This window comes from Microcebus murinus, chromosome 3 (genome assembly GCF_040939455.1).
Source record: "Microcebus murinus isolate Inina chromosome 3, M.murinus_Inina_mat1.0, whole genome shotgun sequence".
Classification (NCBI taxonomy): domain Eukaryota; kingdom Metazoa; phylum Chordata; class Mammalia; order Primates; family Cheirogaleidae; genus Microcebus; species Microcebus murinus.
This window is the reverse complement of record NC_134106.1, coordinates 61,007,730-61,031,494: the sequence shown is the minus strand read 5'-3', so window position 1 is coordinate 61,031,494 and position 23,765 is coordinate 61,007,730. Positions and strand designations below refer to the sequence as shown.

Here is a 23,765-nt window from a genome sequence, read left to right as displayed (position 1 = left end):
TTCCTGTTTATGGGCCATTTGAATTTGTTCTCTTTTTTTTTTTTTTTTAACTCACTCATTCACTCACTCACTGTCTCCTGCATTTGTTCTTCTGTGAAACTGCTTGCTCATGTATTTATTTAGCCCATTTCCTTATGGATTATTTTTGTAAAAAGTTGACTCACAGCAGTTCTTTATATATTCTGAACACAGATCCTTTGTTAGTTACATGTGCTGCAATTATCTTCTCCCAGTTTGTGCCTTGTCTTTCACTGTCTTTATGGTGTCTTTTTGATAAACAAAAATTTTACATATTATCAAACAAATTTATCAGTCTATTAGGGTTAGCACTTTGTTCCTTAAGACATTTTTTCTTAACCAAGTTCTTGGATATATTCTCCTATATTTTCTTCTAAAAGTTTTAATGTTTTTACTTTTCACATTTAAGCCTTTTCTTTTCAGTTTTTATTTCTATTAAAATTATATATGCACCTATTTTAAAGATTCAGAGTTCCACAGATGTGTTATGCCAAAGAGCAGCCCTCCCTGCACCTACTCTGCTGTCGGGCTCCAGCTTGTCCTGCGTAGCTGCGGCAGAGGCTGAGGACGAGTCTCCACCATGCACCCGCCCTCCCCAGCTTCCCAATTTGGGCTACATCCATATTCTGTGTTAATTTCAAGCTAAGCTTCACAGTAAAACTATGATGATTTATCTTTTCCTATAGGTTTTTGATTTGTATCCTTTTCCTTGGAATTGATAATTATCTTTTTGCTGTTGTTCAGTTTTCTATGTATCACTTATTCAACCCCAAACTCTTATCAGATGTCTAAACGTCTCCTTAGAATATTCAGATTCCTCAGGTACTCTTAACAATTAAATCTCCCTGGTCTTTTCCAGAGCTTCTGGTGTCTAATCTGGACTGATCACTTTTTGTGTGCCGTTCAACATTCTTATTACACCAACCAGGTGCTAAATATGATTGCTAGGTCCCAGAGAAACAAAGGGAACAAAAGGGTTGATTCTTGCCTTCCTGGAGCTTACTATCTAATGGGAGATTCACCCTAGCCCTGGGGTGGTGGTGGAGTTTCCTTACATCAGTATCCTCATTTTGAGGAGTTGCAGGGGGACAGAACTGTGGAGCTGAGCCAGGAGTGCCCCTGGAGGCCAACAGTGTTAGCTTTCATTTTAATACTATTCCGTTTTTCCCTGTGGCCATCTCCATCCCAGTTCATGAGTATTTAGTGAGAAACTGGGAAAAGGTTATACGCAAAGCTTCAGAGCTAGTGAACATTACAGGTCAAATCACCCAGCTCCCAAACAGGTCAAGACATAGATCACTCAATAGTTCAGCTTGGCCTGACTTTCTAACACTTGGCCAGAGCCATTTGGGACACACACGGTGCTTTATGATTGATAGTTAAAACATTCTGCCTTCTTCATTCCCTCCCTCACCCCTAACTGCATGTGGTGGTGGTTGCCGGTGGTCTTTGCTGGGGCTGGGCAGAAACAGAGGCTGTGCTCAGGGAAGAGGAGCGGCTGAGAAGGCTCGAGTCTAACCTCCAGGAGAAAAGAGGGCAGTGGCTTAAGAATCCCGCCATAGCTTGGAACCATGGGCAACGGTGCAATGGTGCAGCCTCAGTCTGGGCTTCTTGCGCCTGTGCAAGAACTAAAACCAAAATAAAATATGAGCCTCAAGGTCCTGCCAGAAATGGGGGGAAAGCAGGGTCCTGTGTGGTGGTGGTGGTGGTGTTGTGGCTGGTAGAGGGGGGAACAGAGCAGCTTAATGGCCACAGGAGGATGCAGCCTGATGGCAGGAGGTGGTGACTCTGTGGCTTCTGCCAGGTCCTCAGCCCCAACTGATTTGTACAGAGTGGGGAACCATCCTGAGCTCTGGCGCAGAACAGATTCTGGGATCCCATGTGCCAGGACTGCCTGCGGGGCTGATGCCTGGATTCTCCAGGCTACGCTCAGCCAAAGGTTCTCTTTGCTCAGGAGGGGCGGGAAGACAGCAGTTGTGAGATTCTCAGCAACCAGCCCCCTTCCTACACCCTTGTGTGCTTAGACTCTGCCCCCTCCAGTCCCCCCCCCCCGCCCCGCCCATGCCCGTGGCTGGTGGCCTTGGGGAACATTGCTATTATGTGAAAGCAAGCCTGTAGGTTTCCTGTTTAAGTGAACCCAGTGGAGATGCTACCAGGTCCCCAGTGCACCTGTAGTGCATTCCTGAGGTGTGTTCCGGCTGGGGCTGGGAGAGCTGGCTGCCGGCTGCAAACCGGGCTGCCCAGGCCCTGAACCTAAATGCTCTGGGAAGGTGTCTGGATGACACAGCCCCGGGCTAAAGAGAATCATACTCATTATCCCTAGACTCCACCCTGCCCTAGATTCCTTGCAGACCCAAGTTCTGAGACAACTATTACTTTCTGTTTCCATTCTGAATAACCTCCTACAAGATGTGTGAATAGTCACCACATTTTAGAGCTGAAAGGGGGCTTAGAGGTATCAACTCTCTCATTTGACAGGTAAACTGGCCTGCGGTGGTTAACTACCTTTCCCAGCAGGAAAGGGAAGAACTAGGAGCCGACCTCACACTGCGGGCTCTTTTCCAAGCGTCCTCTTCGCGAGGAAGGAGCCTAAGTGGCACCATCTGAAAGCTCTGAACTGAGCTTGGGGCAGGGCCTGCTCTTAGATCCGGCCTCTCAGCTGGCGCCCACTGCTGGGGATTCACTGACCTTACAGTGATGTTGCTTAGCACCTTCCTCCCTCACTTTTGGCCTTTGCTGCTGTTCCAGGCCACAGGAAAAAAAATCTTGTTACATTTTGATCAAGGCTCTGGATTAAGTGCTTTATGTGTAATATCTCATTTATTAACTCATCTTTTTCAGAAGTTGTTCTCTACATTAAAAATGTTGGTTTCATGAGTGAAGATGCAGAGTCTGGCGAATCCATCCTGAAATCAAGAGGGTGGGTGGAGGAAGATCCACCAAGCAATGCTGGTGGCCTTTCTTCCCAGCCTGCAAGGCCAGTCCCTGGGGCTGCTGGAGTGAGGCTGAAAGGAGGCTCTGAACCCCAGGGGTTCCCTAACCAGACATCCTCTCCACAAAGCCCAGGCACGGCTCTCACCATGGCTGTGTTTCTAAAGAGAAAGGCCACATTTCATCCTAAGAGCCCATTTCGCTCCATTGATGGGTTTAGACACCTCAGGGGAGACAATACTCAGCTCCTGCCCCTCTCCAGATGGGAAAGAAATGCTTACCATGAGTCAATCAAAAGTTATTTATTTTCTAAAAGTATAAAAAACACATACAAAAGAAACTTGCTCTTGGCTAAATGAAGAGAAAATACCACTGTAACACATAGCAAGGCCACTATGGAGAAAGTATTGCTCCCAAACCATCAGTAATTTTAATCACCACTCTGACCCAGACTCCTTTAAAGTTACTATTTCTAAATTACACATGGACAAAGAGTAAGCTTTATTAAACCAGACTCATAGAAGTAAGAACTGTGCTTCTCCAGGTTCATAAAATAGAATTCCAAGGCTCTGAGGAAAATATTCTTATGTCAGTCCCAGGGAACTTTTCTCCCCAAGAGTTGATTGGTCACTTTCTGTGGAAGAAAAGAAAGGCAGGAAAGAAGTTAGCTGCTCCTGTCATCAGAGCAGACACCACTCCTCCCATGTAGCTAGGAGAACCCGTGCCACCCAGATCTTGTTTATTTTACTCAGCTACAGAAACTATGATAATTATACAAAAAATACATCCTGGAAGGTTTGGGAAAGATGATCTATAATCGATATCTATTATTTCTATGCAGATATAGATAATTTATAATCTTGACAGACTAATCAATCCCTCAGCTCACAAACACACAAGCACAGTGAGAGGCCTGGCCTTGGGACACTGACACACCAGGAGGCTGGGCAGTGCCAGGGCCTCCCCAGCTGAGGCAGCGGGCCCAGGTTCTGGGGTGTGCTCCAGAAAGTTCCCCAATCCCACATCAGTCTGGGATGAATTGGTCTTTTGGTTTCTGACTTTCAGAGTCCTCTGAGGTGTACTGAGGGGGTTGGAAAGGACACAAGAACAGTGAAGGATATGGCCCTTCAGGCACAGTAGTCATTCTGGTTTCTCGGGGAATTAACTGGAAGCAAGACCCCTGCTGCCTGAAGTTCTTGGACCTGCACCACCACTGACTTCACTGGGGACATAGGCAGGAAGTGGTGGCAGCTTGAAGGCCTCTGACCCCACCAACCTGACAACTCTTATGCCACACTCAGACATTTTCCAGCTTATTTGAACAGTTCTAGAGGTATCACCTGACTCATGAAGGGCGTAAAATGATCATCTGGGACTCTGAAATGTAAATCTAACAAGTTTGATATTTTGGACATTTCCACCAAGATGTATATTGACTCTTGTGTGTGAAATTTGTTTCATTTTTTTCATTCCAAATGTAGTCATGGAAAGTGCCTTGCACAATCAAGGCTGAGGAGCTACAACTGATTTGAAATCTAAACACAGCCGCCGTAGAGCTTTCAAATTTCAGCACTAGTACAGTGCATTTGAGTTTAAGTTCACCCTCAAGCATGGTTAATTCTGAGTGAATGCTCAGACAGGTCAGTGTGTTTCTCTCCATTTCTTTCTCCTGATAAAACTGATCCACCCTGCTCTAGACAGAGGACTGACTGACCGTTTTATATAGCTGGGCTCGCAGTCGGTATGACTTATATTCTGATCTCCTCTTCTCTTCTTCTCTCCTTTTCCGTACTTCTGGGAGCTGCTCGTAAATCCTTAGAAATGGCACCAGTGGAAAGACAGAAAACGGGGAGGTTATCAGGGTGCAGAGGCACACGATCTCCTCTCCCCATCCCTGCCTAAGCTCTCCTGCTCTCCCTCCAGACAGGCCATTAGACACATGGACACAGAAACCCTGGTCTCGGCTCATAATCTGGAAGGGGAGACAGACAAAACAAAATCCTTCTCATAGTGGTTACTTCTGGAAAAGGAGTAGGATAATGAAGGCAGAGGCGAACTTCTGCTTTCCACTCTATGTGCAAACAGGTATTGTTTCAATATAAGATAACGAACAGATATTGCTATTATATTTTCAAACACAAGAACAATTTTTTGGGAAAGAACTAAAATGGGGTCATATATACAAAATGCTAAAGGAGAAGTTACAGCAGAAGAAAAAACATTCTAATGGATGGAGGTCAGGAAAGGCTTCAGAGAAGTGGTTAGGTGTGAGTTGGGTATTTAGATAAATTAGGAGCAGAGAGGGAATAGGAGGACGGGGAAAGGGAAAATGAGTTCAATTAGGGAAAATTAGTGTTGGTAATAATGGAGTCAAGGCTTTACAGAGAGGCATGTTGGGGAACAGGTGGGAAGGAGGTGGGGTGGGGGTGAGGTGGGCTGTGGAGGGTCTTGCAACCACATGAAAAACTTGGGCTTTCTCCTATGAGGGGTTGGGCGTCACTGATTTTAAGTTGGGAGGTACACAATCAAATGTGCATTTGATAAATATACTTTAACTGGAAATAATCTACATTTCCAATAAAAGAACAGTTAAACAGATTACGGAATATAACAGAATTATAACAAAGCATAAGAAAAGATGTTTCATGAATTTTCAATGACATGGGAAAATTTTCACAATATAATGTTGAGTAAATAAGACACAAACCTGTATATGCAGTATGATTGACAATTTGGCAAAAATAAGCACATTTTATACAGGTCTCTACAAAACTCCCACACTTCCCACCAGAAACAGGACTAGTGTTAGGTATGTTTAGATGGAAGGATTATAAGCAATACTCATTTTCTTCTTTCTACTTTTCTCTATATTTTCTGAAGTTTTCTATAATCTGAAAAAAAAAATCATTGAAAATGATGCAGAGACTCTGTGGGAAATAGATCAGAGAAGGTAAAGGCATCCCTTGAAGGACACATGGGAATGAAATGCTTCCAAATAAAAGAGTTCTCTCTTTTCCAAATCTTTTCTTCTCACCAGAACTTTTAAACATCTTTGGTGTATGTAGGTGATGAAAAAAGATGATGAATAATGGAAGATCCAGAGACATGAATCCTCAATGAGACACAGTTAAAGGAGTTTTGGATGGAGAGCCCAAACACTGGGCTCTGACCATAAGTTGCTGGGTTTCTTCCCCTCTCTGGGTTGCAGTTACCTAAAAAATTAAGGGTGACTAGATGGTATTTAAGATCCCATTCAAGTCAATGATTCTCAGGTATAAGTGAATCACTTCCTTGAAAAGGGCCACACAAGAAGTAAAATTGAATAGAAGCACTCCAATGAAAATGTATCAGTTTAAAGCTCAAGTATCTCAGGGAAGATGGGTACTTAACCCACTTCTGTAAGTATATTTATGCTTGAAAGCACTGATATCTTACAGAAGATGCCCTGCCTGTCTTTCTGTAGGCAAGCTTCACGGTCCCTTATAGCAAGGACTCCTATTGCTGAGTGAGGTGAGACTGTAATTAGCTGCCACACAATGAACACTGAATAATTTCACCTAATTAAATTTTATGACATAGAATGAAGCAATGATTCTCAAATTTTTTGGACCCCTTCACACTCCTAAAAATTGAGGAACCCAATGTGGATTTTATTTATTGATACCATGTTAAAAATTAAAACTAAAAAATTTAAAAATACCTATTTTCAAATTCACTTAAAAATAAGCCTGTTAACATGCTAACATAGTATGTTAATATGCTAATATGCTAACATAGTATGTTAATATGCTAACATAGTAACCTATTTTTTAAATGAAAAATAAAGATGTTTCCCCAAACAAAAAAATTTTAGTGAGAAGAGTGGCACTGTTTTACATTTTTTGCAAAACTCTTTGATATCTGGTTTAATAGAAAATAGGTAGACTCTTATATTAATTTCTGCTTCTGTCTGTTGTCAGATTTTTTCTGGTTAAGGCATACATTAAAAAATCTGGCTGACAGCCGGGCGTGGTAGCTCACGCCTGTAATCCTAGCTCTCTGGGAGGCTGAGGCGGGCGGATTGCTCAAGGTCAGGAGTTCAAAACCAGCCTGAGCAAGAGCGAGACCCCGTCTCTACTATAAATAGAAAGAAATTAATTGGCCAACTGATATGTATATAAAAAAAAAATTAGCTGGGCATGGTGGCGCATGTCTGTAGTCCCAGCTACTCGGGAGGCTGAGGCAGAAGGATCGCTCGAGCCCAGGAGTTTGAGGTTGCTGTGAGCTAGCCTGGACAACAAAGCGAGACTCTGTCTCAAAAAAAAAAAAAAAAAAAAAATCTGGCTGACACATACACATAGCTGGAAAAGAGAGTATTTTAATATTCTTTTCAGATAGCTGTTGATCATCTTTGATGCTACAACAAAACTTGACAAGCTGTAGTTTCTTTTTTCACAGGCATGATCATAGCTTAGTGCAGCATCAAACTCCTGGGCTCAAGCAATTCTCCCACCTCAGCCTCCCAAGTAGCAGGGACTGCAGGTACACACCACCACGGCCAGCTTCAATGAACTTTTTATATTCTGTTACATAAAAATCCGATAGTCTATTTTGTGCTTTGAGTGGATCTTTTATCTATGCCTGATTTTTTAATATCATGCAATAATTGTTTAGAAAATCCTGGTTCAGTGAGTTATGCAGATCTTCTGAACGTTGACAAATTTCCTTATATCACATGAAAATCATCACACTTGTTAATGTCACTGCTGATCTTGTTAGAAAAGTCTAACTAACTGGGAAGTTGTCAAGCTCATGGTGGTAAATACAAGTTTTCTAGAATTCTACCATTTGCTTGAAAGCTCGAATTTTCTCTTTGGCAACAAATATTATCAGCTGTTTTCCCTGAAGTGACAGATTCATTTCTTAATTTTTTAAAAAAATGCCTGCTACATGCCCAACTTGGAATAATTGGTTTACCTGTCAGTTATTCTTTCAAGTAAAACTTGTGTTCCATGAAAAAAGCAGCTAGTTCAGTTCACTACACAAATCATGGCTTAAGTGCTTCTCCTCTAGACAGTTGTCACATTTTGCCCTGCAGCAGAAGTGCTGTGTGCACTTCCGTCTACACTGCTTCTGCCGTGCTGCCTTCACACTCCTGGTGGGTAGCTGTAAAGGGTGCATGCCTGCTAGGCTCATACCAGTAGGTGTCAACGCTGTGAATAGTGCTCCGGCACCAGCGAATTCACTCCTCCCTGCTGCTTTCGCATCATCAATACAAACCTCAACACAGTGAAAAAGGCACATGTCCTTGTATTATTTTGAAATTAGTTTTGACCTTGCAAATCCGCTGGAAGAGTCTCAACAACCTCCAGGGGTCCACAGACTACTCTCTGAGAATCACTGTATTAATGCATTCCTTTGAATTACCTATGTGAGTTTACTAAATGGAGAGTAAAAACAAGATTTCAAGAGGAATTCTTAAATTATACAAGATAAACTGTTTTTATCTTCATTACTTCCAAAGTATTGTGCCAACTATACAACTGCTCTTATTAAATAAAGCAAGTCTCCAAAGAACTCCTAAAAAACCCTTAACTTAGTTATTCCATGGCATTCTCATGATCAATATGCATATCTTAAATTAATTAATTAAGAGTAGCTAATGCTTACAATGGCATGAAATTCAAAAGGTATAAAAAGGTACATTTGTATTCTTATAATATGGTGAAATAAAAAAAAAAAAGGTATAAAAAGGTAAAAAAATCTCCTATCTCTGCACCCAGCCACTCAGTTCTTTTGCCCCAAGGCAGCCACTATTATCAGTTTTTTGTCTTCCAGAAATATTCTATGTATATAAAAGTATACACATCTATATAAGCACAAATACTTCATTTTAAAGACCACAGATGAAGTATACACATACTTCCAAAACTTGATTTTTTTCCTGAAGTTTAACTTTGTGTCTTGGAGAGCACTCCATTATTTCTCACTCTATTGGATAAATTTCTAGAAAGGGACTGCTAAGATAAAGGGTATGGCTGCCCCAAATAAATATTTAATTTTATTTCAAAATATTCTTTCTTTATATTTAGGTTTCTAATAAAGAAGAGCCTGAGTAAGGTATGCAAATTATTGAGGATTCTTTTTATCTTTTGTATATGAGTCATTCATACCATGATCTGTTATTTTTTTGTCTTATTTAGTATCTACTAAAAAACTACTTTCATACTTTCTTATAATGTTTTAACTTGAGCATGATGCCTTTATTCTGGGGGCAAGCCAGAGCTCCTAACCACTTGGTGGTCTAATTTATATTTTTATAATTACTCTTGTTCTTTTGGTCTTACCGTTTAGACCTCTGAATCATTTCCTTCCTCCCGATAGGCCTGTTCTTCTGGACAGCCAGGAAGACTAAGCAAGAGAAGAAGGGGTTTTCAGTGAATAGTAACTTAATAAGGAAGGCTGTGGCACTCAAGAATTATGAGAGGGAACTATTAGGACTTTGTGCCCCTACCCTGATCTGGGTAGTGAGCAATGACCAAGGCCAAGGCTAAGGTTAGACTAGGGTGACTAAAACAGCAGCCTAAGGCCACTGAAGACATAAATCTCTGTAGCACTGACCAGTTTGAATTGAAAAACTGACAAGTTTATAGGTAAGGTTGTGATGAAAGCATTGGGTCGTAATTATTGTTTTCACAGCTTTCATACATTATTTTACTGAGATCTTAAACTTAGCATAATTGTTAAGAACACAAACTCTGGAGCCAGTCCACCTGGGTTCAAATCCTAGCTGTTTCACTTATTAGGTATATAATCTTGGGCAAGGAACTTAATCTCTAGTTGCTTAACTTTTCTCACTATAAAATAGGGATATTAATAGCACCTACCTTAGAGTGGTGTTGTAAACATTAAATGAGAAAAATGTCTGGGCAAGATGCAAAGGCTACATAAGTGCTTATTATTATTATTCTTACTATCCTGTGAGGTAGGCAAGCCTGGAATTGGCCCCATCTTTAGAGGAAACAAATTATACTTTCAGAATTAACTTGCTCATGGATACAGAGCTGGTTTATAAAAAAGCCCTTCTCATTGTACACTCTTGTTTGTTCTTAGAGATAGCATCTCCAGCCCAGGCTGGAATGCAGTGGTGTGATCATAACTCACTATAACCCTGAACTCCTGGGCTCAAGTGATTCTCCCACCTCAGCCTCCCCAGTAGCTAGGACTACAGGTGCGCACTCCACCACGCCCATCTGAGTTTTGTTTTTGAGACAGGGTCTCGCTCTGTTGCTTGGGCTAGAGTGGAGTGGCATCATCATAGCTCACTGCAACTCAAACTCCTGGGCTCAAGCGATTCTCCTTCCTCAGCCTCCCTAGTGGCTGGGACTACAGGTGTGTGCCACCATACTCAGCTAATTTTTCTGTTTTTTGTAGATTCAGAGTCTCGCTCTTGCTTAGGCTGATCTCAAATTCCTGGCCTCAAGCAACTCTCCTGCATTGGCCTTCCAAAGTACTAGGATTATAGACGTGAGCCACTGTACCCAGTCTGATTTTTAAATTTTTTTGTAGAGACAGAGTCTTGATATATTGCCCAGGCTGTCTTGAACTCCTGGCTTCAAGCTATCTCCCTGCCTCAGCTTCCCCCAGTGTTGGGGTTACAGGCATGAGCCATTGTGCCTGGCCCCTGCACACTCTTATTTTTAAAATACAGTGACAAGGCTAGAGTAACAAGGCTTACTTGGATCATAAAAGTGCCGAGAGAAAAGTCAGTCAGGTTCTGCTACCTAAGGAAGACTTGAGTCTTGGGAAATAAATAGCTACTTCCTGTCCATGTAACTGGCCTGGCGTCTAGCAGTGCTCCATAGCATGGTGGCAGACCTTGCCTTCTACATTACACTGATAGGAGAGTGGACAAGTAGGTGTACCTCTTTTGGGCAGCCGGTGCACAGGATTCCGGGAGCCCGGCCATAGTCTCTCAGAGTTGAACAGCTCTTCTCGCTCGTTCTGCAAAATGTTCTGCAGCTTCCTCTCCTGGACTATTAACTTCAGGCGCTTTATCCGCTCCCCAGAGCGCGAGATGAAGTCAGGTCTGTGAAGCTGAAGTGCTTCCTAAGGAGGAGAAAAAACCCAGACCTCACATTAATGAAGCAGTCTGCTCTCCAAGTGCCTAGAAAAACAACCCCTGCCCAACAAGAGAGCCTGTTCCTAATGCTCAGAAAATACCTAGAGTTGAAGAATACTCTGATACCTCTTTGCAGGGGAGAGCTCCAGCAGGGAAATCGAAGGAATTAAACAAATGCCTTTGGAATAAGTCAATAACTAAGACTTAGTTGTGGGCAATCACAACTCTCCCAAATGTTGAAGGGACAGAGCTCTGCTAACTGTGCTACTTTAAATTTCTGTTCAAATACATCATTAAATCCCCCAAGAGACATATAAGAAGAGACTTGGTGCCTTTTAAATCCTGTATTAAGCAGGAATAGCAATTACATATGTGGAGGAACACATACAAGGCTGACACTAACATCAGGCCTCCAGGCACTCCACATGCAGGTACCTATAAACCCGATAATCTGTGTGGAAACATCCTCCTTTCTACTGCCTTCTCCTCAGATCCTGAGGGTGATGCAGTATTTAGAATGGCTGAGAGCAAGGCAATCTTCGATTAATAATGGGAAACCAAGCCCTTACGCAATGAAAGCAGATGAACTGCAGAGGTGCTAGGGAGAGAAGAGGGTCACATGACTAAACCTCAACATGCCAAGTTACAGATGCAACTTCTTTGTGTTTTGTCCTCCTTCTCCCTAAATATAGGGCTACAGTTTATTCAACGTCACTGCACCTGCAGGGTTGCTCTCACGAATGGCTTCGGGGGTTCTTTGCCCGGGTCTGCCAGTGACTCCGGACAGTCCATGCGCTGTCCCTGCCAGTTCTGCTCCCGCAGTGGCTCCCTCCAGGGTTTGGTTTTGGTTATTGGTTCAAACCAGGAGATACCAGGGCCAAAAATCTCGGGCACGTTTTCCTTCTTAGATCCAGACTTCATATTTTCCACAGGAACAAACCATGAAACTCCTACAGAAAATATTTTTAAGAAAGAAAAAAGATTTTTTCATTTTTTACAGCTCACCCAGCTTTCATCAAACACATGCACATAATATAGACTCTCAGGGGACTCAGCTGTCAGAGGCCATCAGGGTGCCCCTGAGTCTGGCTTAATGGTAGGTATATGACTCCAACTGTAGTGCTAGATACTCTGACAACTTGTCAAAGTGGGGGTAGGTGGAGTCAACATAGTCATTGAGAAACAAAGAATCTTAGCATTTCAAGAGACTTGAAATTCACTAGTTTTTCTGCTATATAATCTGAAACTGGAAACTGACCTTCATAGGAAATCTGCTTGTTCTTCTTTAACTTTTTGTCCTCAGGATAACTGGTAAAGAGAACTTTCTCTTCAATTTTTTCTTCTGACCAAGAAGTCATATCACTGTCCTCTTCTAATCTAGCCTTGCTAGAACTTGGAGTTGGGAAAGTCAGCCCAACATCTCGAGTGTGTTTTTTGGTGCCATTCACAATCTCCAAGTTACCTGAGGGGAAAGATCACAGATATTTCTGGAAGCAGCCTGGAGGATTAGTTGACAGGTCTATTCAAGTCAGTAAGTAAGCTCGTTTTAATGCTTCAAACACATACTGCCTTTGTTTGGGGTGGAGGGATGGAAGGAGAGAAAGAGGAAGAGAAGAAGAGAAGGAGGGAGGAAGAGGGAGAGGGAGAAAGAAAAGGAGGTTTTTATATCTAAGTCACTTTAGATATTAGAGGGAAAGAAGAACTAATATGGGTTCAAAGGGTAAAGCATTTCAGTTCTGGTCCCAAATGAGAAAGAAAATAAACACTTATAGTCCTATTGGCTGTCACCCAGGCAAGGAAGAAAAAAATCAAGAGGGCAGTTTATTTATTTTTGTTTTATAAAATCAATAGGTATAGAAAAGTATAAACTGAAAAGCTTCCTTCCCACTCCTGTTCTCTGTTCACTCTGTTAACAACCCCATGTGATTCCCAAGAAGTTTTTTTGCACATTCAAGCAATTCTCTTCCCTTATTTTTTTTTTAATAAATGTAGTAGTATGCTATATACTGCTCTGTACTTTGATTAAAAAAAATTTATATCTTGGAGATCTTTCCATATTAGTATAGAGAGAGCTTCCTCATTCTACATAGGATTTCACTATATGGATGTACAATAATTTAATTAAGCATTTAGCTATTGATGGACATCTAAGTTGACTTTGATTTTCTGCTATAACAAACAATACTTTGATTGTTAATTTTGTATATTTGTCATTTTGCATGTACACAAATACATCCATCTAAATTCCACATCTGTGCAATATATCTATAGGACAAATTGCATAAGCAAAAATGCAAGGTCAAAGTAATTTTGATAGGAATTGTCCAACTGCTTCTCACGGTGTACCAACTTAGATTCCTACTAGAATATATGAGGGTACCCATTTCCCTACACTCTTGCCCACAAACTTGCCATCAAACTTGAATTTTGCCAGTCTAATAGGTGAAAAATAGCAGTTAGATAGTTTTAATCTTAATTTCCTTTATTATGAGTGAGGTTAAGTATCTTATATGTTTAAGAGCCATTTTTATTTCAATGGAAAAGTTTAATTTCAAAAAATTTACCTGCTTGTATAGCCTTGTTTAACATGCGCACATTTTGCTTATTGCACATAGTAGAGTTGGAGCTCAAGAAGCTATTGGCAGAGGATGAAATAGAGTCAGAAGAGATCACACGCTTTGCTACCTGGAAAAATAAAAGAGATCTTGTTATGGTTACCTGCAATCAATGGCACAGCTAACCCACAGCAGAAGTCCACAGCTCCCCAGGAGCCCTTTCTTACCCGATTCAAACTGCTAAAATGCAGTTGGAGGAAGCCTGAAACAATGTGAACGTGCTGCCATGTATCTGTGAGGAAGAGGAGAATGCTATTGTAGTTGGATAGGGCCTGAGCTGTTGCAAGATGGTAAGACAAAAAGAGGTTGGGTATATTCTCAGGGCTTGGAAAAACCCTGAAGAAGATGCTAGCCAAACATTAGTCTGGTGCATCTTCAGAAGGGCATTCTGAATTGACATCTGCAAATAATTTTGATGTAATTTTGTAGTATGAAATACTATTATAAAAAACAGTATTTCTTAAACTTGCTCATCATAAACATCTCCTGGGAAAGGGCTAACTCAGAACAATGAGTTAGAATCTCTAGGGGAGGGGTCTGGGCATCTACAGTTTGAATAAACACCAGGTGATTTTCTATTTAAGCAAGTTTGGTTGAGGTGAATTCAAGCCCAAGTAAGGAGAGGAAACTTAGAGTATCTGCTTCCTTGAACAAATAAACTACATTCCAGGGCCCTCAGGAAACTTGCAATGGAATCCTGGAAAGGAAGAACTATGTTAGACACTTGAAGACAGGAAATGTTTTGATTTTCAGAAAGGGAAATGTTGCAGACTGGTGAGTTGACCTGTATAATTTAGGATGGATCACCAATTTGATAATTTGCAAGGAATTAGAGATAGAAGGAAAGAGTTGCAAATTTCAGCCAGGGCTCAGGAAGACAGGTATAAAAAGCCCTGCCAGGTTACCCTTGTTTTGCCTAGTAGATACATGGTTACTTGACTGGCAGAACAAAAGAATGTGAGTACACCTAAATTCTAACAAAATAACAAAACATCTCATGGCATCTTTGAGGCAAGGTCAAGTTTTATGGGTTGGACAGTAATACAAGTTGGTAGAACCATAAGTGGTTGAACCAACCTTACCCAAGTATTATTTCAACAAAGAGAGGCCTTTACTGAATGGTACATCTTGCCTCTGACATTTGACATTTCCTAAGTACCTACTGTGTGCCAGTCACTGGATTTGGCTCTGGCTATTTATTAACATCTTATATATCAATGTATTGGAGATATGGAAAGCAGGAGAATTTCCACACATTGCACATCTGAGAGTTCCTGAATGGCTGTCAGGATCCCAAATGATAACAGGAATGATGGGCTCAATCAAACCTGAAGATGTTCAGTAGGGGTAATTGTAAAATCTTTGTCACTTTGGTTAGGCAAAGAGTTCTTAAATATAACACCAAAGGCATGATTCATGAAAACATCTAAAATTGGGCCTCATTATTACTATATTAAAACCATTTGCACTTCAGAAGACATTGTTTTAAATGAAAATGTCAAGCCAGAGACTGGGAGAAATTATTTGCAAATCATACATCTGATATAGGACTTATAACCAAAATATATAAAGAACCCTTAAAATTCAGTAGGAAGACAAATAACCTAATTTAAAAATGGGCAAAATATTTAGATGCAGGCATATACATACATAATGAGTGAGATGTGTACCATCTGGGGGATGGTCATCCTGGAAACTCAGACTTGTGGGGGGAGGGGGGAAAGGGCATTTATTGAAACCTTAAAATTTGTACCCCCATAATATGCCAAAATAAAAAAAAAAGATTTAGATAGACATTTATTTCATCAAAGAAGATATAAGAGTGGCCAATAAGTACAGGAAAAGGTGTTCAATACGATCAGTCATTAGGGAAATTCAAATTAAAATCACAATGAAATACCACTTCACACTCACTAGGATGGTTATAGGTAAAAGGGTGGAAAAAAACAAGTGTTGAAAGGATGTGGAGAAACTGAAACTCACACATTGCAGGTGAGAATGTAATGATGCAGCCACTTTGGAAAACACTTCGGCAATTTCTTAAAAAGTTAAACTTACCAGATGAGGGGAGGTTAATACCTCCCCAAATGAAAACATATTCCTACACAAAAACTTTTATACAAATGTTAATAGCATTAATATTATCCCCAAAACTGAAATAACTCAAATGTCTATAAACTGATAAAATGTGGTATATCCAATCAATGGAATACTATTCAGCAATAAAAAGAAACTACCGATACATAGTACAACATGAAGCTTGAAATCATTATGTTAAACAAAAGAAGCCAGATGTATAAGACCACATATTATCTGATGCTATTTATAGGAAATGTCCAGAAGAGGCAGAAAGCAGATGAGTGGGTTCGTGGAGCTGGGACTGTGGATTGACTACAAATAGGTACAAGAGACCTTTTTGTGGAGACAGAAATATTCTAAAATTGGATTGTGGTAATGATTGCACAACTCTATAAATTTACTAAAAATAACTGTGCACTTGGAATGCATGAATTTTAGAGTATATAAATCATACTTCAATAAAGCTGTTAAAAAAAAATTCTCTGTAGAAATATGCAAGAAACTGCTAACATTGCCTCTGGGAAGGACAGCTGGGCACCTGGGGAACAGGAGTAGGAAAAACACTCTTTACCAAATATTCTTTTTTATGCTCTGAATTTTGTACCATGTGGTATATTATCAGTTTAAGAAACGAGAACACACACACACGCACACACACACACACCCCTTGTGAGGAAGGCTGTGGCAATAAAGATTTAATGAGTTCAACAGCAGTTAGATGAGTTAGGTCATAGAAATGCTCACCGAAAGGAAGGTAATTTGGTTTTGTCAATGCGCCCTCACCACCTGAAGCACATGCTCAAAGGGACATGTTTAATGATAGGTTACCAACAAACTTAGGCCCAGGAAAGCTACCAATTCAGAAAGGGGAGTGGAAACCATGACATGGGTGGGATGGTTCAAAGAGTGAAGACTTGACAGAAAACACTTTCAGGAATGAAACGAGGGCCTGAGAGGGAGAAGACAAGATCTCTTTCCTATGCCTTCAGAGAGCAGTTCCAGGAACAACGCCAGGAATTCCAGTGCAAGGAGATTTCGGACCTTTGTAAGTTAAAGCTTATGATAACTGGAGCCTTAGACAGATAGAACGAGCCACCCGTGAGCAGTGAGAGGTAGAGCTGCTGAGGCAGAAGCCCCTTTGGTGCAGATGCAAAAATGTCGATGTGGGTAAGGTCATAGCACTCCACGGCCCCTTCCAAGCCCGAGATTCCGTGAACTTCCTGCAGTTCCAAAGTATATAATGGGTCATGATATGCATCACAGGGTATGAAAAATACACGACTACATTGGATTAAATGAGGAGGCTTGTTGTGTGTGTTTCTGTTTTTAGTTCAAATCCTTTCTGATTCAGTAATTCCTGCCTATAAAAAACAGTAATCATTTAAAAATAAATTCCCTCTCAACAAAATACATTTATTTAGCCCTCTAGGACGGTGACAGTCAACAGCAGCAAAGGCAAAGACTAGTGTTTATTAGGACATGGAGAAATTGAAATCCTTATACACTGCTGGAGGGGCTGTATTATGGTGCAGGTGCTTTGGAAAACAGTCTGGCAGTTCCTCAAATAGTTAAACAGAGTTATCATATGATTCAGCAAGTCCATCCTTAGGTATATACCTGAGAGAAATGAAAACATATGCCCACACAAAAACTTGTACATGAATGTTAGGAACAGTTTTGTTCATAACAGCCAACAAATAAAAACCACCCAAATGTGCATGAACTGATGAATGAATAAAATGTATAGAATAGTATTTGGCCATTAAAAGGAATGAGCACACACTATGATGTAGATGAACCTTGAAAACATTATGTTAAGGGAAAGAAGCCAGTCACAAACGACTACATACTGTGTGTCATTACATTACTAAAAATGTCCAGAATAGGCATATCTGCAGAGACACAAGTTAAATAGTGGTGTCTGTAGCCTGGGGCAGAGGTAGGAGGTTGGGGAAATGAAGATTGACTGTTATTTTTTTTGAGACAGATTCTCACTCTGTTGCCCTGGCTAGAGTGCCATGGCGTCAGCCTAGCTCACAGCAACCTCAAACTCCTGGGCTCAAGAAATCCTCCTGCCTCAGCCTCCTGAGTATCGGACTACAGGCATGCGTCACCCTGCCCACCTAATTTTTTCCATATATTTTTAGTTGGCCAATTAATTTCTTTCTATTTTTAGTAGAGATAGGGTCTCGCTCTTGCTCAGGCTGGTTTCGAACTCCTGACCTTGAGCAATCCTCCTGCCTCGGCCTCCCAGAGTGCGAGGATTGACTGTTAACTATTAAAGTGTACAGGGTTTATTTGGGAGGGTGTTAGAAATGTTCTAAAATAAGATTAGGGTGATGGTTGCACAATTCTATGAATATACCAAAACCCATTAAACTGTACACTTGAAATAGGTGAATCTTACAACATGTGAAACATCTCAAGAAAGCTGTAAATGTGGTTATTCATGTATGCAAATAAATGTGGACTATGAAGTCTTGTTTGGAGAAAAAAGCTTATCATGCCCTATGATCCTGCATCTCCTGTGTTACTGCATCAGGGATACAAGAACAATAGAAGGTGAACAACAGTGTTGCTTTCATATAATGAACAGATAGTGCTAACCAAAATGCAGGCACTGGATACCATAGGTGTAATGGAGAACTACACTCTAAAGCAGGGGTCCTCAAACTTTTTAAACAGGGGGCCAGTTCACTGTCCTCCAGACCATTGGAGGGCCATTGGAGAGTGTGGCACACATTCCACACATGCGTACTGTGGGCCCGGCATGAGTCGGCTGCTAAGCAGGACAGGCAGTGGTGGCAAAAACACCCGGTGGGCCAGATAAATGTCCTCGGCAGGCCATGTATGGCCTGCGGGCCGTAATTTGAGGACCCCTGCTCTAAAGCTAGAGCCAAGTGCAAACTGTGAGAATCACGGCATGTATTGTTGACTTTCATCCAGATTCATAACATAAATCACAATGCACAGGCCTGCGCTTGTGTCCAACAAGTTGTGCTGAGGGCCCATCATGGGGTAGAACTTTTTTTTTCTGAATTCATTTACAGATGCTATTGGTAAACCACAACAGTCCACTTTCCTCAGTCCATGGGGAGTCTCAGGCATCTCTTCTAATGATGTCATCCCTCAGAGCGTGGGTGTGGATTAGCCCACTCAGTTCTCTGCTATGGAGCTTACATGTAAAGACTTAAGTGACTACAAATTAATGGACATTATCAGCTACCATAGCTTAAGCTTTCTGTTGCACATTCTGGAAAGGAGATAATATGCTGGCTGGCTGCTTCTGCTTTAATTTATGTTATTATGAAAAAAAAAATGCACCTGCTGATGTGTTATTTTACATTGGGAAAAGAAATTAAATTTAGGTGAGATTCATTCTCATATTTATTGATTAAAGACACCAAATAGACACAGAAATAAAAGCTTTTCAATTAAAAAATTACTTTTTAGGTAGAAACTGAGCTTAGGAAAATATATCCAGCATAGGAAAAAAGGCTATGTTTTTATATGACCCTACATGGCTATTATTCATGTAGGAAGATTGTTACTGCTGGCCTTCAGCCAGCCAGGTGCCAGATGGGAACTGCTTTTCATTTAGAGGAATGGGTTTACACCAACTCATTTATAACCACTCAGGTTTAGGACCATAGATACATACTGATAAGACAGAGTCAAAATAAGAAACAGAGTACATGGCACCAAAAGAGTCTTTTCTTGTAAAAAATTTGTAGAAATGTGCCGATCAGCTAGCAATCGTACTTTCAATAAAATTTACTAATCAGTAAGGGTGGCACAATCACAAAGTGTCCAAAAAATAAATAACATTTTGACATATGTTAAATTTCTAGACACAAAAGTTTGCAGATGCGGGAACTCGGGTGGTAACTATTATTCACCTTTAGAAAATTAGAACTTGTCATCTATTTCTGTGAGTACTAATAATAATTAACTGTAGTTAATTATTAATACCACATAACTACAAAAAATATCCCCGAGAAAATTAAGACTGCATTGTATCTACATAATATGTTCTCAGAAAATTTCTTTTGGGGCACGAATGAGTAAAGATTGCAGAGATGAAACAATTCTGTGTAACATCAAAATTCAAACTATAGCTATGAGAGTGGGTGGCTAAAATAAAATGGAAGTCATTATGGTCAATGGTCATTAGAACTGAGGTCAAGAAAGAGGACTGTAAAGTTTCCCGGATAATGGCAGGGCTTGGAGGAGAGAGCTTGGGCATGGTGGCGCATGCCTGTAGTCCCCAGCTAAAATCCTTAATTAACACATGGGAGAGGTCAGAAGGTTGGCAAATAGTCATGAGAGTCTTGTAGAGGGTAGCAGAGCTAGGTGACATGGGTCCCAAAGGTTTTTCTATCAGGTTTGAAAAGTTAAGGTCTGGAAATAGTCCTATATATTTTTTTCATCTGTGCATTCTCCCAAATATCTTTCCTTTGGCTTTTGTATCTGTGAGGATTATGATCACCTTTACATGGATGACTCTAAAATTTTTATTTAACCCACGATATACGCGTGAGGTCAGATACACCTAGCTTGTTAGATATTTTCACTGGGATGTTCTGATCCAACTTCAAGTTTCCTATTTCACTCAGTTTCTTCTTCAGATTTTTCCATTTTGATAAGGTGTCCACACTTTTTTTTTTTTTTTAGACACAGTCTCACTCTGTTGCCTAGGTTAGAGTGCTGTGGCAGCAGCCTAGCTCACAGCAACCTCAAATTCCTGGGCTCGAGCGATCCTTCTGCCTCAGCCTCCCGAGTAGCTGGGACTATAGGCATGTGCCACCATGCCTGGCTAATTTTTTGTTTCTATATTTAGTTGCCTGGCTAATTTTTTCTATTTTTAGTAGAGACAGGGTCTCGCTCTTGCTGAGGCTGGTCTCAAACTCCTGACCTCAAGTGATCATCCCACCTCCCAGAGTGCTAGAATTACAGGCGTGAGTCACCATGCCTGGTCCACACATTATTTCAGTTGTTGTAAGTTGAAATTTCAAAAGAACCATGCCAATTAATTACCAAGTCCAAGTGACTGGAGTCTAGCTTAACAAAAGAACATTAGATTTTTATAAGTTAATTTATGAATATTACTTTCTTATTTAAAAATCTTTATTGGCAGCTAGCTACCCATTTGGAAATAAAATTGTACCTACATATACAAAATAAATTCCATGTGGATTAAAAGTTTAAATGCATTGCCTACCTATCCCTCAAAAAATATTAAAAGAAAAACAGAATTGTTTTTGTATACTCTTGAAGTTGAAAGATCTTCTTAACATGGAATAAAGAAGTTGAGTATATAACAATATTATTACAATATTAATGCAATACAATTGACGCTTAAGAAACAATAGGAAAAACCTTCAGAGAAAAAAGGGCAAGGATATAAAAGGGTAATTCTCAAAATAAGAAATGTAAATGGCAAATCTGAAATCTAACAAGATGGATTTTAAAGCATTAGCAAATATCAAAAATACTGATACTCCCTGCGGTTGGTAAGGGGATGAGAAACACGTACTCTCATACATTTGTATATTCCAGAGAGCACATAGTTAGAGGCAGGGAGGGAGGGGTGGGGCTGTAGAAAATTGATAGTTTTCCAATTTTTTAAATGATCTATTTAGGTTTTAAAACTTCTTGGACAATTTTTAAAATTTATATTTTCCTGGAAAATCATCTATTTAATCTAGGTTTTAAAATATATCAGTTTAAGTTGCACACAGTAATCTTTTAATTAAAAATATCATCTCTTTGTGATTATACTCTTCCATATTACTAATGTTGATATCCTTTCTTCCTTGGTCAGAATAACCAGAGATTGTGGTCTATTGTTCTTTTAAAAAGAATCAGATCTTGCTGGGCATGGTGGCTCACACCTGTAATCCTAGCACTCTGGGAGGCTGAGGTGAGAGGATGGCTTGAGGTCAGGAGTTTGTGACGTGCCCAAGCAAAAGTGAGACCTTGTCTCTACTAAAAATAGAAGGAAATTAACCACACAACTAAAAATAGAAAAAATTAGCTGGGCATGGTGCCACATGCCTGTAGTCCCAGCTACTTGAGCCCAGGAGGTTGAGGTTGCTGTGAGCTAGGCTGCCGCCACTGCACTGTAGCCCAGGCAACAGAGTGAAACTCTGCCTCAAAAAAAATAAATTAAAAAAAAAAAAAAAAAAAATCAGGCCGGGCGCGGTGGCTCACGCCTGTAATCCTAGCACTCTGGGAGGCCGAGGCGGGTGGATTGCTCGAGGTTGGGAGTTCGAAACCATCCTGAGCGAGACCCCGTCTCTACTAAAAATAGAAAGAAATTAATTGACCAACTAAAAATATATATACAAAAAAAAAATTAGCCGGGCATTGTGGCGCATGCCTGTAGTCCCAGCTACTTGGGAGGCTGAGGCAGCAGGATTGCTTGAGCCCAGGAGTTTGAGGTTGCTGTGAGCTACACTGACGCCACGGCACTCACTCTAGCCAGGGCAACAAAAGTGAGACTCTGTCTCAAAAAAAAAAAAAAAAAAATCAGATCTTAGCTATATTGATCAATTTTAGAGACTGATTTATTGATTTATATATTTTCCATTTTAGTGATTACGTCTTTGCTTGTTTTGTGTTTTCTTTGCTTGTTTAGTTACTTTAAAAAAATTCTTTTTTTTAGACAGGGTCTTCTGTTGCTGGGGCTAAAGGTAGCTCATTTCAACCTCAGACTCCAGGGCTCAAGGGATCCTCCTGCCTCAACCTCTGGAGCAGCCAGGACTACAGGTGCGCACCACTGCTCCCAGCTAAATTTTTTTTTTTTTTTGCTAGGAACAGGTATTCCAAACAACTGTGGATGTTGTCTTTTGGGAATGATGTTTTATACAGATATTTTGATCAACCTTCTTACTAATGTTATTAAAATCTTTTCTTATATTTTCTTATCTACATGTCAAAATCTGACAAAAGCTTATTAAAGCATCCCACTCTTACTGTACTTTTGTCACATTCTATATTATAGTTATGTTTGGATGAATGAACAAATAAATGCATTCTGGTTGAAAGCATAACAAAGTCTCCGAAAGGCTCTTTCTTCTCTTGGAAACTACAGAGTAGGGTCAACAGTGGATGCTCAAGATAAGTAGCATCTAATTGAAAAGAAAGAACCCATCTTCCCATAGCAATTTGTTTTTCTAACTTCTGGCAAAAACTAGAAATTATTGGCAGAGCAATGGAAATATAAGCTTTCATACATTGCAGGTAGGAACACAGACTGGAAAGCAATTTGGTACTAATGTAGGAAATTAAGTATACATATAGCCTATGATCCAAGAATTCCACTTGAGTGTAAATGCTAGTCTCCCACAGGTCCATAAGGGGACATGGACAAAGACATGCATTGCCTGTTTTGTGGTGCTGGGGAGTTGACAGCAGCCTGGGTGTCCGTCACAGGTAAGTGCATGGGTAAACTGGTAGATACACTCCACGGAGTATTACGTAACGATGAGAAACCTAGATTAGATGTACTTACAGCAATGCAGATGGAATTTGAAAATATAAAACCTAATGAACATTAGAAAAATAATGGTATACACCGTTATGTAAGTTGAAAATTCATACAAACTTGCAAAATATATATTTTGTAAGAACTCATATAACCCAAAACATATTTATATAATAAGACCAGTTGCCTATGGGGAGACAGAAATGAGGATGGGATATGTGGATGAAATTTTAAAAAGAGAGGTGGTGAACTAAGGAGTACATTTAACTGAACCCTCAGCACCTGAAGTTAGAAGAAAATTCTTTATCTTGGTGCAGAAACTGCGTACCTAATACTTCTGAAATCATATTCTTTCACTGTACTTGTAGAAGGATTCATAATGACAAGATTGGAGGTTTAAAATGGTCTTTTAGCCAGAAAATAGAAATCAATGAGAAGCTTGAGAATTCACCTTCCCAGGGCACAAACTATATTTTGTGATTATTTGATCAGTCTGGCTTACCTTACTCTTTTATTAATGTCAAATAAAAGA

The 23,765-nt window shown here is 40.3% G+C and overlaps 1 protein-coding gene across 5 annotated transcripts in view; it reads right to left on the bottom strand.

The window, feature by feature from the left end:
• Positions 1-3,236: 3,236 nt before the first annotated feature.
• The window catches only part of ALMS1 (ALMS1 centrosome and basal body associated protein), a 192,754-nt gene continuing 172,225 nt past the window's right edge, over positions 3,237-23,765 (bottom strand). For 4 of the 5 annotated variants that reach the window (XM_076000887.1, XM_076000891.1, XM_076000888.1 and 1 more), the window contains 7 exons: positions 13,615-13,735; positions 12,309-12,512; positions 11,771-12,000; positions 10,854-11,037; positions 9,276-9,339; positions 4,664-4,763; positions 3,237-3,583 (listed from right to left, as the gene is read on the bottom strand). In XM_076000887.1, coding sequence (XP_075857002.1) covers positions 3,539-3,583; positions 4,664-4,763; positions 9,276-9,339; positions 10,854-11,037; positions 11,771-12,000; positions 12,309-12,512; positions 13,615-13,735 — 948 coding nt within the window. In that variant the 3' untranslated portion in view covers positions 3,237-3,538. Of the gene's footprint in view, positions 3,584-4,663; positions 4,764-9,275; positions 9,340-10,853; positions 11,038-11,770; positions 12,001-12,308; positions 12,513-13,614; positions 13,736-13,832; positions 13,898-23,765 lie in introns of those variants that run through there. The other variant, XM_076000890.1, reaches the window with a different exon arrangement.